This window comes from Nelumbo lutea, chromosome 8 (assembly GCF_056320005.1).
Source record: "Nelumbo lutea isolate HS-2025 chromosome 8, American lotus-T2T, whole genome shotgun sequence".
Lineage (NCBI taxonomy): Eukaryota > Viridiplantae > Streptophyta > Magnoliopsida > Proteales > Nelumbonaceae > Nelumbo > Nelumbo lutea.
Window position 1 is genome coordinate 9,558,186 of NC_142691.1, and position 15,959 is coordinate 9,574,144.

Genomic DNA, 15,959 nt, shown 5'->3' on the forward strand with positions numbered 1-15,959 from the left:
TAGCCACCGGTTTAATCGATTTATGGATAATAATCATGGGAGGGGGGGACCACAAACCACATTGAGCAAAGCCTCTTATTCGCGACACTTTTCAAATTAATATTTAGCCCTTGAATGATGAACACGACCCACAGCCACAGGGATGAGGGATCACACACTTCACACTATTTTAGCCAAATTAATCAGCGTGATCTCTCCCGCCTAATTATTATCATATAAATATCAAAATGCGTGATGCATCCCAAAGGCCAAAATAAAACCTAAGAGAAGAGAGGTGAGAGGACAACCGATGACGATGACGATGACGATGGGGTCATAATCCTTATTCCTTACTACTCGCGCTCATACTCTACTCCCTCTTGGCTCTGGCTCTGGCTCTGGCCTTCTTCCCCCCTTTAGCAATTGCCAATTAGCATGCTTGAGAGAGTGCTCTCTTTGCGCAGACCTGCGCAGTATAGCGAAGAAGGAGACGACGAAGATGACGAATCGAAGACCAGAAAGAACACCTCCTTCGCCGTGAGAACCACCCAGTACATGAATAAGATTGGGTTTTTGCGGCCATGTATCCTTCTCTTTCTTTTCCTACTCATCTTCTCCCTCTTCTCACCGCATTCCCGCAATCTCGTTTGTATCTCTTCCTACCAGCCTTCTTCTCGGATGAATTTCTTTAGCATCGACGCCCTTGATTCCGACTTCGGATACCTCGGTGTACCCTGGTGTAAGTTTTTCTCGCTCTGATCTCGGCCTTGTTTAATGGTTTGCTTTAGGGTTCTGTCTTCCTCTTTCATGTTGGCTTCTTTTAACGAGTCATGCTCATGTCAGATCTGAAGGAGTTTTGCTGCATTCCTGTTACTCGTTCATTAATTTGGTCTATCTTTATCTGGTCACTAAACCCTGCCACTCAAATTTTCTTTTTCTGTTGGTTTTTGATGTGGGTGTAAGAAAATTTCGTTTTTCTTTTCATGTTTTCACTCGCTTGGTTGGTTCCTGTCTGGATGGTATGCAACTACAATGCTAGTTGAGAAAAAGTTTTAGAGTTTACTTAACCTGATGAATTGAATACCGAGTCATTGAGTTCTTAATTTACCCCCATTTAATTCATGTCATATTGATCAAAAATAATTCGTGTCATTGGAAAAAGGCAGATCGAAACATGGGCGAACGGTTGAATGGACGTCAAAGGATTTGCTTAAGGGCTTGGAGGAGTTTGTACCAATCTACGAAACCCGTCCCATAAAAAATAACATGTATGGGATGGGATTCGACCATAGCTTTGGTCTTTGGTTCATTGCGCGCTGGCTGAAGCCAGATCTTATGATTGAGAGTGGTGCCTTCAAGGGGCATTCCACCTGGGTCCTCCGCCAAGCAATGCCAGACAAACCCATAGCGTCTTTCACACCACGGCACCCAGAGAAGTACCTCAGGAAAGGACCTGCTTATGTTGATGGGAATTGCACATACTTTGCTGGCAAGGACTTTGTGGATTTCGGTAGTGTTGATTGGGGAAGTGTCATGAAGAAACATGGGATTACTGATGCCAATCGCGTTCTCATCTTTTTTGATGATCATCAGAATGAACTAAAGAGGTGCTGTCTCTAAACTGGAATTCCTTAAACATTTATGTGACAATTTATGCACAACTACGTTTATATTTTAACTATTGTAATATGTTGGGCATGTTTGTCTTTCATTTTCTTTTCTCCTTTAGGAATTTCCAGTTGATAAATTTCCATCTTTATGCTTTGAGCTGGTAGGATTAAGCAGGCTCTGAAAGCTGGCTTCAGACATCTTGTGTTTGAGGATAACTATGACACTGGAACTGGTGATCACTATTCACTGAGGCAGATATGTGATCAATTCTACATTAGAGGTGTGTTTCTCCTATCCTATTTTACTTTTTCATGTATGCTATATATGATCTTATGAAGCATGTAGCCAATGATCCAGAAGTTGAATGGTCACTTGGCACTCCTCCAAAATAATGTTTGTGGTCAAATCAAAACTGGGGAACTGCAAGCTCTCTGTAGCATGGCCAATGGGCCTCACGTACACCTGTCCTATCCCCATCCCTGAATCCCCTGTATTGTGTACTATGTACTATGTAATACCAAAAAAAAAAAAAAAAAGAAGCATGTATACCTTGTGTCCTGTATTCCTGTTGTATCTTATAATACATATATTTCCTTGTTTAAACTGAAAGTTCTACTTTTATTAGAAATTATAGTGTGAATAATGCCTTAATAATGATAGTATCTATCAAATTCAATGCCAACTGCTGATGCTTGAAAACATAGAGGAGCTCTGTGGCGATGCTACTGTGACTAATATGAATAGTTCTGTGCAGAATTTAGAGATTATAGCAAGGATAGGCTAAAATCAAGTCAACAAGTAGTGATACTTTCCCAATGCACATAGAGACAAAGAAAAACTTAAAAACTACTGTGCAAAGAAAGGAAAAGAAATATAAAAGTATAAGAAGAAAATAAGGATAAAAGAAAAGCATAATCAACCACACAGAGAAGAGGAAGAAAAATAAAAGATATAAGAGTCCCCTGATGCTATTATGATGTTTTAAGGTGTGATATCAGGGGATGTGTGTGGCAATCTTCAATACATATAGATGAAATCCATGTCTTCTCTTCATGTAGCATGGTTGTCTCTTAAGATATCTTGTAATTTTTGCACATTTAGGATCTTGATATAGAGAATAAAGAGTTAAGTGGGTGAGAAGAACTGCCAACAGCTTGGCAGATGGTCTAGCTAAGCACGGGGTACAAAGAACTCAATTGTAATATCTGGGTTGAGTCTGCTTTTCTATAACTGTGTTTTTCTTCTTTTTTCATAACCTCATGTTGTACTTATGCCTGTTTTTTATTAATGAAATCATTTCCATGTTGCTGATAAAAAATATATAGAGAGAACAAAGAGTATCCATGGGAACATGCTCCCATTTTCTGTTTTCTGAACAATCAGAAAGGAAAGGAGACTCAACAAGGGCTGAACTCCTTGCAGTACTCCAAGGACTACACCAGGCTAAGGAAATGGATATAAATAATTTGATTGAGGCGGGCAATTCTAAAACTGTCATAGGCTGGATGGAAAGCAGGAAGGAAGTGGTTGTGTTTATAGAAATGAAATGAAACAGGAAGTGGAAGGAACTGTCACTGGCCTCTTTGCTACAAGAACCTTTGCATGGCCAAAGAAGAGGGGAAGAATCATGTGGAGATCTGTAAGGGCAGCTATACTGTTAACAATTTGGGAGGAAGGAAATTCAAGAATTTTCTTAGCTAAGGAGAGAAGTAGGGAGTCTCTAATTGAATCTATTACAATTAGACAGCCCATTGGTTGAAGTCCTTGGAGACATTCTCATCCACCACAATGGCTGATATGCTTAGAAACTGGAAGGATTGGGCCGATTGGCTGAATCGTCCCACAAAAAGAGCATCACCACTTCTTTGTGGTCTCCACTGGAGATGGGGTTCATTAAACTCAACTTCGATGGAAGTAGTATTGTAAATCCAGGTTGTCAGAAATTGGAGGGGTTTTCAGAGATGAGGAGGGGAAGATAGTTGCTCTATACTCAGGCCCAGCAGGTGAGGGTGATTCTCTTAGGGATGAGGTCATGGCAATGATAGGAGAACAAAGGGCAAGGATTTTGAACATAAGGAAATTAACTATTGAAGGAGACTCAAAATTAGTGGTGGGGTGGTTACAAAGTGAATAAATGAAGGTGTGGAACTAAAACAAGAAAAAAGTTTAAATAACTGTCAATTCCTTTGCAGATGTTTTGGCAAAGCAAGGAGTGGGGAGAGAAAATATGTTTTGGGCACAGTTCTAAAAAGAAAATTGCTTGGGGAGATAAGAGAGTTTATCTCTAAGTCCTTGTATTATTTTTCTGTACACATTCTTTTTCTTATTTAATGAAATCTGCAGTTATTGGTAAAAAATGAAATAAAACAGACGATTGGCTAACAAGGTGCATAATTTTGAAGCATGGTTTTGAAAACTGGATTGGTTGACCTGGGAACCGGTCATAGGTCCTGGTCCAGTTTTGGACCCCAAAACCATCTGACCCAGGTTTGGACTGGACAGTTGGACCATTTGACCTGGGAACTGGTGGCCAAAACGTTTCCGTTTCCAGTCCGATTTTTAAAATCATGCTTTGAAGAGTCAATGGGTGCTACTACTTAACTAGTGCTGATCCCTCCTAACCCCCCCCCCCCCCCCCCCCAAAAAAAAAAAAAAAAAGAAAAAGGAAAAGAAAAAAAGGGGGGGGGGCTACTAGAAATTTAATGTATTGGGCTCGTTTGTAACTTGTTTATTATCATTGAGATAGGGTAGTAATCGCCACCCTGTCAAAGGTTGTTTGCCCTATCTCTATTTCTACAAGTTTATATTAAAGTTAAAAAATACTCACGAAGAAAAACCAAGTTTTTATTAATAAGTTAAAATTACTCATTTAGATAGGGTAGTAATCGCCATTTATTGTGACAAACCAATTTCTTTGCAGCAGTAAATTAACAGGATAACTTGTTTCTTATTATTAGTTAATCCCTCCACACAGGCACAGGGATGGCCTCATAACCTTTTTTTTTTGCCCTTCCTCTATCCCTTTTCTTCCATTTTTTCAGAAATCTATTTTATTGAAAATTTATATTCTAAATAACAGTTATCCACTTGTAAAATGTGAAGCATAAGAGAAGAGTACCAAAATCTAATGGGAGATGGAGATATGTTATATAAGCGAAAATAATATGTTATTTACTTTGAGGGTAGAATTTTTATACAAAATTTAAGAAAAAATAATTATAAGACTAGCAAATGGTACAATCTACTTTAAGTGCAAACATGGAGAACCGATTTAAGAGGGGTATCAAATATAAAACTATCAAACAAGGTGGGCAAAACAGTCTAATAGAAGTCAGGAGACAACTACTCGCCCAGTCTAATAGAAATTAGGTTTCTATCCTTTTGAAGAATTTCATGGGAACAAATCATGCTTCTTTAAGAGCAACAAGTCCAGCTCTGAAGATATTATGAAGCTTACTTTTTCCAGCCGACCCACTTATGGTGTACCATTTTGTACTTGGGAGCCTTTTACCTTTCTCTTATTATACAATCCTACCTTTTCTAAAAGAACAAATGAATAAATAAATACGTAGGACTTAAAAAAATGAATAAATAAATACACAGGACTTCAAAAAAATGAATAAATAAATACATAGAAAATAAAGAAAAATACTGATCATAGGGAAATCAATTGACAGCCCAAGTTAACTCATCTGAAATTCAATCTCAATTCCAACTACCTGAGGTTTAAACGTTTTGGTGTTCTGCAAATGCTTTTGGGATGGGCAAAGTCTGAAGCTTGCTTATTGGGATTTTTTATTTTTTGTAGGTGGCGGTCATAGTTGCTTCCCAGACAGTGATGAAGCTAGGATTAGGATGCAGAGAAATAAGTTTTGGGAAAAGGCTGTGGACAGAGAAGAACTATGTGGGCCAGATGGAGCATGGTGGGGAGTTAGAGGGCAGATGCGGGATGATTTCAACCATAGCAACAAGGCAGTTTCTTATGCTGAACATTTTCGGAACAGCAGATTTGTGGAATCGGTACTAGATGTCTATTGGGAACTTCCTCCGGTGGCAGGTCCTTCCCTTACCCATCAAACAAGATATGATCCTGCCCGTGCACAGACGCCTCTTGTTGAAGATGGTAGATTTGGCTTGTTTCAGAGGCTTGGCTTAACAAGACTTGAGACTTCTGTATTTAATGGGTACACTCAGATGGTTTATGTTCAAATATCTGAACCTGGTTCTTGAATACGCGCGAATAGATGGTAAAGGTTTTATAGGGTGTACCCAAATGTAGGGAATCTAAGATCTACTAATATTTTGCATTTTTCTTGCATCACATATATGAAGTTCGATTGTTGTATACCCCATGCCATTCATTTCAATGCATTTAGGTTTGCAGAATCATTTCCTGATAATCGTTTGTATTTTAACTGAACATTATATGGAATGGAGTAATTTTATCGTAAAAAATATATATTATTGGTTGCCTAAATGTTGGAGCTTATCACAGCCTAAATACCTTTTTCTTTTTTGATTCTCTTTTTATTTTTTGCAAAATTTCAATGACATTTTTTTTATTTAAACAATGAACTATTACAAACTAACAAGCACAAGATCAAAACAAGACCTAAGGGTACTCTATATTCCCGATGAGCAGTTAGATGCCATAGTCTTGGGGGGGGGGGGGGTTGCACAATTTTTGCTTTCAGGAGCGAATGACACACTATGAAAAAAGCGAGTTAGAGTTACCTTCCAATTAGGACATCTTTTGAGTTGTGAGGGCTTAAACAGTGGTGGATAAAGGGGTATGATTGGAGAACAAGATTTCTGTAACCTTTGTGTCTCAGTCTCTTAGCCTCCAGGCCAGCGTGAGCCCTTTCATGATAGCCCATCCATAGTTCGGCCGCTTCAATTGTAGTTCAGCCCACATTGAAGTGAATCTCTAAAAGCATCATAGCAAATGCAACCTTAAATCACAAAAGCAATATGAACTTTAGTTTTACCCCCAAGGCTTAGTTTGGGAAGAGTACAAATACAAATTTATAGAGTGCAAAGCCTTATATTTTGCATTATTTTGTATGTATTTGTATTTGTATTCTTTCCAAACTGAGCCCAAAGGAATCCGGATTTCCTACACTAACCAATCACTTGGACCGATGCTATATTTATTCACATGAGAATAACTGAATTACACAAATCCTGGGTACTTAGACAGTGGTTGGTTCGTTGGTGTATGATATATCTAGTTTTGTCGAAGGCAGTTTGAAGTTGATTTTGTTAACAAATATATGATATTATAATCCAGAAATCCGACATGGGTGTATATTATTATACTAAATTCGAAGCAAATCCAAATGTGATGAATCAGGTAGACTGTAACCATGGAAATACGCCTTGATTAGTTCGGGCCTTAAAAATTAATTGTCAGGATATCTTTGAACCAAACCTGGGTTGGACGCGTATGATCCTGACCCTAGTCCCAGTTCAAAACAACCTAAAAGGATACAAGAAGACAGGTTAGGTCAGTGATCAGCCCTGTTGAGCCCGTTCAAGGCTTCACAATCGTTTTTTGATAGTTGGATGGCTTTAATTTTTAAAAGGCTTAAGCCTTAGGCGTCACACTTGCGCCTTTTGAAGAGTTTCAGTTGCTCTTGGATGTCTCTACAGATCCCATATCAGTTATTAGAGAAATAGGAGAGGGTCAATATTGCCAGTACACAGATTGATGATGCTTTATGTAATCCATTAATCAGACTAGTTCATATGTTGTTATGAGAGGAGATTGCAGCAGCAGGTCATATGGTTAAGGCAAAACAACCCTAGGATGCTGAATGGGAGGCAGTTATTTTGGGCCTTCAGGAAGCATGGAGAAGAAATGTTAAGGCTATGTTTGGTTTGAAGGAAAAGGTAGGGAAAGGAAGGGAAAGACTAGGAAACCTGTATAAGGTTTGTAAAGGTTTCCCTACCTTTTCCTTAAACCAAACATAGCCTAAAGATCTGGTTATTCATTGCAATGCTCTATCTATTGTGAATATTATGAACAATGCTTCTTCCATTTGTAACTGGTCAAAAAAATATGTTTAGAGAGATTCACTGGTGTAACTGCTAGTCTTTTGATGGCTCTAAAATCATGTGAGAAGGGAGTGAGTAGAGCTTCTATATTAGATTCCTGTAAGTTTCTTAATATAAGCTTGTAGGAATAAGTCTAAAAAATTATGACAATTGAGTTTTTTTTTTTTAACTTTAAAACATATGGTAAGGGCACTTTGGTAATTATAGGCTAAATAAAATAAGATTAAAATGAAAAGCTAACGGAGCATATAGAGTTCCTAGTAATCAATGCAACAAGTTCATTATTCTCTTTTCATTGTTAGCCAAATTAAATAGTTTTTTTCTTACTATTTTACACTTCTTGGTGACTAGAAATCTAGCATCTCAAGTTTGCAGGGGTGCAAGTTGGGTGGATTTGGGTTGGGTTTTTGTCAAAATTTGAATGGGCTCAGACCAAAGCACTGTATAATGTTAACTTGGGCCAATCCAAGCTGCACCCGTACAAGGTCATCATTTTTCTATTTTTGTCTAACTTTTAATTTTTTCCCTATTTTCTGCATAATATTTTCCTTTTAATTTTCTTCTTAATGGATATATTTTCTCTTTAATGGTTTTTTTATGTATGATTTGCCCCTAAGTTGTATCATTTTCTTCTAAAATGTTGAATAAACAAGAAATCTAGTATCAAGTATATGGATGATTCTCAAACTTTAGAGTATGGGAAATTTTAACAACGTAAAGTATATGATTGCTCATTTGAACAATTTGAAAAAGCCGTCCAAATTTGATGTGATTATATTAAATAATGAATACAAAATCCAACTTTTGAATATCGTTTACATCCCCAGCTCTGTGCATTGTGAATTATACTATAGACAGAGTTTGGCACGATAGCAAGCGGAAGTAACCTTATGACGTTGCCCCTAGTTGAGACTTGAGACCCATACCAACTACCAAGGATGGCCGTTTTTGTTCCAACATACGTCAATATGATGAATTAGCAAATAGATCTCCAGCCCGTCCACTTTGTAAATTCAAATACGTGGCCTGAATCTGACACACCACCACTGGTCCTTCGCCTTGTTAGTTGCCTCTTGCTGTGTCACCTCATGACCTACACTGCTACGCTACACGTTCCGGCCCTGTTTAATAGTGGTGCAACTTGGATGGGCCTAAGTTTACATTGTCCCCTGGTTTTATTAGGCCCTATGGGCCGGGACGGGACCCATTTAAATTTTGACAAAAGTCCAATTCCTGCCTGCCCAAATTGCACCCCTGCGAGGTGTGGACTGCGAACTTAATTACAATTTACAATGTCTCACACACATTCACAATGACACAAACCACTGCACGTGAATCCGAGAGAGTTGGGTCGCCGGCATCCATCACATGTATAAAGTATTCCTTTATTGTTTCTCTGTGCTGCCGGCATCTGACTCCCACACTTCATTTTCTGTGAAGGGTTTCAGGCATTCAGCTACAAAATACCAAGTAGAATTGTAGAATATTAAACATAAATTCAATACAGGAGTATAGGACAAAACACGAAAAAGAAGAAAAAAAAAAAGATGGTCTCTCTCTCTCTCCTCTACTCTACGTCTGTCGTCTGCCTATGCCAAAAGAAGCAAAAGTACATCAACGTTCATCAGCGCCCGTCCTCCGTCAGATCCAGCCGTCCATTCTCTTGAAGCACCTTTAGAATCTGGGCCCCCTTCCTCCTCGCCCTTGCGCTGCACTCTCCCTGCAGCGCTAGCACCACTGCTCGACCAACCTCTTCCGGCGGAGCAATCCCCTCCTCGCCACCCCCTCCAAAAATCACTGCCAGTACACTTATCCCATGCTCTTTCCCTCTTCCCGCCATCTTCGTTACCATCTCTACCAGCATTGGAACGGCCAAGGCGTGGGCCCTCAGTTCCGAAGCTCCCTCTGGGACCGTACATAGCAATTCCAGCGCAGCTAGCGCCCGCTCTGCCGCCGATCCTTCTAGCTCCGCCACTGTCTCCACCACCTCTGCAACCGCTCCCGCTTCCACGGCGACGTGACGATTGCATTCTGCCAGGCATAATGCCAGCAGAACTTTTGTTGCAGGCTTGGCACCTGCCGGATCTTTCAGAAATCTTACCACCCCACTCATTACCGACGGCGGGCAGGTGGGGTCTCGGCTTCCATCAGCCGGCGGATTCGGCACAAGAGAACGTTCAAGCAGGTGAATAGATGAAAGCCGAGCACTGTCAGAGCCGGTGCTGAACTGAAGTTCCGCCACGTGGAAGAGCTCTTCGAGGTTGGAGACCAGTGGCAGAGGTGTGTCGGTCTCCGGTAAGGCTTTGGGTAATTGGGCAGATGTGGATTCCAGAGGTGCGTCCAACTCGGCTGATGGGTAATGATGTACGACCGGGGATTGTGGCAACGGGAATCGCCATTGTGTAAAGCTTTGGGAGGTAGAAGACGAGGACGACTCAGACTCCGGATGAGGCCGGGACGGTGGTGTGGAAAGTTGAGGCGGAGGCGGAGGAGGAGGAAGAGGAGGTGGGGGTGTGTCAGAAGCCGGTTCAGGGAGGGTTGGGGTCTGAGTAGTAGTGGGGCTAAGTACTGTTTGAGTGCAGTAGCTAAAGATACCACAAGATAAGAGTGGACGAGGTGGGCTTTTGAGCTTGGGGTGATGGGTTTTCATGGTGTAGCTAGAGATAGGGAGCCAAATTCTGGGCTCTGGTGAAGTTGCTGAGCCTCAGACTCGATCAATCGAAAAAGAGCTGGGGAAGGTCTCTATCAGTGGACTGAAAACGATTAGTATGAATTTATTTTCTTCTATATATCGATCCATCCATCTATAATCTATTCTATCTAATATCTCTGTGTGGAGACAGGAAAAGAGAGGAGTAGAAGAAAAACAAAAGCAGTGTAGTCCAAGCAGTCAAACATGGTGGAAGGACTAAGGAGCTGGCTTGGCTGGGGCGATATCTATCTCTATCTATCAGTGTGCATGCAGATGGAGAGCAGCTGCTGCTACTAGTAACAAATGAAACGCCACTACTCACTAGACGTGAGCAGAGCAGGAGAAACAGTGCAGAATGCAGATGGACATGGATCCAAGCCCCCCAAAAAAAATGAAGAGAGGGATTCAGAGTGGCACGTGCACGTCTAGAAGTACATGGGGCCGGGAAAATTGTAATTGATTCATGGTCCCACTCCACTTACTGAATGACAAATTGACAATGACAATTCCTTCCGTGAGCCCTCAGCTCTCGTCTGGGCGTGTGTGTCGTTTTTATTATTTTCATGGTAGCCAAATAGGCAAACAACCGGCTTCGATTATTTCTCCATTCTTGGGTTATTGAGGAAAATGTTGATCAAATGGTCAAACTGACAAGCGCTGCTGTCCGATTAGCAGCTGACGGGCTGAAGGCTGATGGTACCCCCATGCACATGCACCATGCATGTAGCTAGGAGGGGTTCAACTGGTCAAGGATCGATTTTGTTGATGATGAATGAATTTGATCGTGACTAGACCTGGTTATGGGCCGGGTCGGGTTTTTATTCTTTATATATAAGATTTTGTTAGGCCCAAGCCTGAGCCCGGTCCTAATAAAATGTCTGAAGCCTGGCCCCGAGCCCGAAGCTCGATTTAACAAAAAGATAGATTGATGATTGTGTCTGCATTTATGTTTGTCGCCAACCAAACAATAAGAGAGGAATAGAACAAAAGGACAAAGAGAAAGGATTCGCTGTCGGTGCCTGTATTCGTCGGTGCCTGAGTTCACGTCTAATAAATGAATTGAACTGAGATTCTGAGAGTGAAGGAGAAATGAGAAGAGGAACAACTGAACGATGAAGTGAGAGAGAGAGAGAGAGGACTCATCAGTCACCGCTGGAATTTATTGGTTGCATTGGTTTTGTCTTCCTGAGAATGTTTATGAAACTGTGATTGAAAAGGGAGTTTGTTTGGCTAAGAAAAAGATGAGTGATAAGAGAGGGGTTGAGAAGAGAGGGATTAATATTTAGGGTTAGGGTTTAACTTATACAAAAGTTGAACCGGGCCGGGCATTTTTAACAAATCCCGAGTCCAACCTGTAAAATAGTCAGGCTCGAGCTTTTAAACCTGAAGTCAAGCCCGTCTAGGGGCCAGGCCGGCCCATCGAACTACCCAGCCCATGAAATGGCACAGTAGCTAACCTTTGTATCTAAAGCTCGAATTATGCTACTCATCCCCATATTTGATTTTTGGGCTCCTCCCTATAGAGTACAGACCTCCAAACTCCACACCATAAACCTCTCTTTCTCACTCTCACTCTAGGGATCCATTTCTAACTCCATGTCAGCAGTCAGCCTTTATATACATTAATTATTCCATTCTTTTGCTATGTCACTCTCTCTTTCACACGCACACAGAGGGAGAGAGAGAGTGTGTGTACTGAATCAAAACAATAATTGGGACGAGCCGAGATAACAGGACAGACACATATTACAGCAATAAACGACGTAGAGCACTCTCTCTCTCTCTCTAGAGTCTAGACATCTTTGTCACACTTGAATTAAAATATGTGTAGCCCCACCACGTTGAAGTAGGTTTGTCAACTACGGTAGTTGCTGCATGGTGGCTCGACTTCAGAGGGAAAAGAGAAGATGAACATGGCATGGCAGCAGATGCGATCAGGCATGGACGGTAAGTGGTCAATTAGCTCAAGCTGTGCCCTTCAGCTTTTTCAGCACAGCTGAAGCTATTTGTCGATTCCTTTCATTTTGCATGCATGTCACAACTAATTAATGGAGACTTTAAAGAGTTAGGCGTGTATTGATGTTGTTAGATATTCTGCTTCCTTTCTTATTTCTTCTTTCCTTTAAAAAAATAAAAAATTGTAAACAGAACGAAAGAGGAAGGACCCCAAAGAGTTTTGATCATGCAGGCTGGATTATCGGTTGTTTTGAGACCTTTAATTCGTTCCTAATGAAACAGTATTCAATCAGAGAAAAGTCTATTCGAAGAGCCATCATAACCTTGCATTGGGAATATTTTCCTATAAAATAAAACATACAAGTATAAAAATATTCCTGATGCAAGGCTATAAAGGCTGTTCGAATAGTGTTCAAACGGACCCTGCTCTGATTGAAGCGATCTCCTTCCTCCATTAGATGTTATGGATCAATTGGCCCAACATGCATGCAATGAAGAGAATTAAAATGGACCTAATTCCCTGGGCTTACCTACTTGCGTCAAAAAATTAAAGTAGTCGGACTGATTTAGTCCTGCCCTAAATCCAATCTCATAAACCTAATCTACATTAATAAGGTTAATATACATGTATAGACGACTAATAAAGAAGCCTAAAATCTGAAATTACAGCCACCTCTTAATCTGTCAGTGGCCTCCCGTATAAATCATATCCTGCCCATAAATGTAACATCAATTCATAGTCAGAATTCAGTCCACCCTTAAAAGTATTAGCTCCACCCTAGGGGTACACTGAACGGTTAAAACCCCTTTTTCTATTATTACGGATTACCAATTAACAGCAGCAAATTTTGCTTCTACATTTGCTACCTTAATTAGTTGATAAACTTGGAGATGGTAGTCTCCATTTAATCGAACATTCCTGGTTAGACTTCATCATTTCTGCTCTCAGGCTTCCTCCTGGTGTGATTTACATTTTTTTTTTTTTTTTTTTGTTTTTCGTTTGGAATTATAGAGTACACACCACAGGGGAATCAAGGGTGAGTACAAAGTAAGGTGCATGTGATGTGGCCCACTGCTACTACGGAGAGCCTACGGTTTCATAGGTTTGATCTTGTGCTGCGCCCCTATTTCGGAGGGATGTCAAACATCTTCTTTATTGGGTTCTTGACCTCCTCGTGTGAATACTTGAATGACTCATGATTGGATCATTTGCATGAATCACCATCACCCAATGTGTATGGTTTTGCTTTATGAAAAAATAATCGATTATTACGTCAACAAAAATATGTTGATTTGGCCGATGCGACGGTGATAAACAGACATATCATAACCAATTTCTTAAACTTTGTTAAAATAAGTGCATCTTCTAAATGTCATCCAATAAAATGTAAATACATTTTTAATATGTTTGATAGAAATCTTGATTTAATGTTTAACTAATATTAATAAATCTATCATATTAAACTCTTATGTTAATTAACCCGCAACCTTTTAAATACAAATCAGATTTGACATTTCAATTTAAATGAATAGGGAAGTTCCAACTTCCAACCCCCTCCCCACCAACCAAAGAAAAAAAAAAGTAAAATACAAGAAATGGAAAACTGGGTGAGTCATCTTTGATCAGAAAAATGAGATGCAAGTACACCACCTCAGAGATGATGTGAAGATGGCCCATCTTCTGGTTTTGGAGACTATAGCCTGCTGCTTAATTTGTATCCTGTTGACTTCAGTGTTCTAAGCTAGTCTTGGACTAGACAGATGGTTGGACCATGAAAATTAATCAAGAACCAGCAAGCATGTTGGGTCCCGGTTAAATGAACTAACCAGCTGATTAATTGGCTACAGCATCGTCATAGCCTTGTGCTGAAACAACGAAATTAAGGCCTTTGATGTCTTGCTATAATCCCACCTTATTTGGCTTATTTGGATTAGATGAAGTATGGTCTCACTGGGATCAACGCTGCAATATAAGGGGAAGGTCTTGATTCTCGGTTTTAGCCCTGCGCTAAGAATTAAACTGTCGTAGCAAAAGTGAAATTATTGATAAAATTGTGCAGAATTCCAGTTTTTAATTTGGTACAAGTCTTACAGCTAGCTTTAGCTGATTCAGAATCTTAGGGAATAGCAACAAGAAACGCCACGAGAAGTATTAGAATATAACATCCAACTAAAGATATGGCACCAATAAGAAAGTTTCTGAAGGTTCATGTGTAGCCACGCGTGGCCCGTCTATAAGTTACCGAACTGACACAGCCTACTTCCATAACCCCATGCAATCATTGCCATATAGTCTGCACCAGTGGATACCGGCTCAATTAGTCCCATTATCTCGGATTGAGATGATGTATTTATATAATTGGATAGTTACACAAGTGCATTAGCTCAGAATTTTAAATTCCATTATAAACTTCAATTCAAAATTTTAAATACCTTCATTTAGAACACTAATCCCCTGTCATGTATTGTATTGGCATCAATTTGGATTTGGCACCTATCTAAACCGTACAATAAAAACCCCAAATCAAATGGAAGCCCATGATTCATGGTTACATGCCAAAAACATGGCCCTAAGCGGCAGCCATGTTGACTTTCATTTTTCTGCAAATACTACCAAAGTTTTGAAGTTGAGTCTCACACGCCTCGTGATTTAATTTAACTTAGGATTCGGTTATGATACGGGAAAGATGCCATATGTGAATTTTTTTTTGACTAACCAATTGGTATAGCCAATTCGGTATTATTTATCAAAATTTATAGGTAGATTTTAATTGGTCAAATCTCTTCTTATACCATATATTTCCCCTATCATAGATTTTCCCTTTTAACTTATTATCACTAGTCTTTGTTTCGGTTGCAAAATGAATCCTTTTCCTTCTCAACTCGTCAAGTTTGTTTCAGGTCACTTTCAGCTGCGGTGTCAAATCATTTAAAATACCTTATACTCAGGTAGTTTGTTTGTTGTTTTCCGCTCTTTTAGCTCAAAATACAGCCAAAGAAATGTGTAACCCACGTGGCTTTTATTTTTAGAGAAAATCTATGATGCCGGAAAGGTTTTGACCAATCACAACCTTTCATTAATTTTGATGAAAATCTTTCCGTTCTTTTAAAACATTCATCCGATTAATTATCACCTTTATCATTCCGGTTAATTGGTTATAAGCTTTTTTTGGTATATGCATTTTGCTGAATTCTTATTTTTATTAATTTAGGAATTTATTTACAATTTTACATGTTGTTGGCCGAGGATAATACTGTCAATTCGCTCCTCACCCAAAGTGACACCGAGGTATCCAAGGAGGCCGAAGAGGTCGAGGTATATAGGCCGAGATATCTGGGACCCAAGGACTAGTAGGTCGATCCTGCGAAAAGGACAATGTCAGAGGCCCCGAGTGGAAACTTGAGGCGGAGACTCTGATGGTCAAGTTAGTACTAGGAAGTGCAAAGTGGAAAAGGTCCGAGGTGTGAGCACCCAAACGAGGCCACTAGAGAGAATGGGAGATCTCGAGTGCTAGTTAGAGAGCTTAAGTTCTAGTTTCTTAACTTGAGGGTGTCACCTCCTATTTATACTTGAAGTCGTCTGGAGGTAGGTGAGCTTAGATGGTCCAGATGCAGTCCGTACGCGGAGAAGGCAGCCTGATAAATTGGTTAATTAAGTAGGTGT

General features: G+C 40.1%; 2 protein-coding genes across 3 annotated transcripts; one reads left to right on the forward strand and one right to left on the reverse strand.

Annotated features, from left to right (window-relative positions):
- Positions 1-201: 201 nt before the first annotated feature.
- Positions 202-6,067, forward strand: LOC148842598 (uncharacterized). Of its 2 annotated transcripts, none has more exons than XM_088957886.1 (4): positions 202-718; positions 1,146-1,586; positions 1,755-1,870; positions 5,399-6,067. In XM_088957886.1, exons 2-4 carry the CDS (start codon positions 1,246-1,248, stop codon positions 5,818-5,820), a joined length of 879 nt encoding a protein of 292 aa, XP_088814012.1. In that variant the 5' UTR covers positions 202-718; positions 1,146-1,245; the 3' UTR covers positions 5,821-6,067. The 2 variants fall into 2 exon arrangements, with proteins under 2 accessions (XP_088814012.1, XP_088814011.1); XM_088957885.1 differs by having other exon boundaries at positions 208-718; positions 1,142-1,586.
- A 2,949-nt stretch (positions 6,068-9,016) lies between these two features.
- Positions 9,017-10,940, reverse strand: LOC148842599 (ARM repeat superfamily protein). The gene has a single exon (XM_088959914.1). It carries the CDS (start codon positions 10,295-10,297, stop codon positions 9,272-9,274), a length of 1,026 nt encoding a protein of 341 aa, XP_088816040.1. The 5' UTR covers positions 10,298-10,940; the 3' UTR covers positions 9,017-9,271.
- Positions 10,941-15,959: the final 5,019 nt, after the last annotated feature.

Bases quoted from the DNA above. Each gene is read 5' to 3' on its own strand.
- LOC148842598 (XM_088957885.1), top strand. From the start codon at position 415: ATGCTTGAGAGAGTGCTCTCTTTGCGCAGACCTGCGCAGTATAGCGAA. The intron at 719-1,141 runs GTAAGTTTTTCT...CATTGGAAAAAG, and splicing joins ATACCTCGGTGTACCCTGGT to GCAGATCGAAACATGGGCGA. The intron at 1,587-1,754 runs GTGCTGTCTCTA...TTGAGCTGGTAG, and splicing joins CATCAGAATGAACTAAAGAG to GATTAAGCAGGCTCTGAAAG.
- LOC148842599 (XM_088959914.1), bottom strand. From the start codon at position 10,297: ATGAAAACCCATCACCCCAAGCTCAAAAGCCCACCTCGTCCACTCTTA.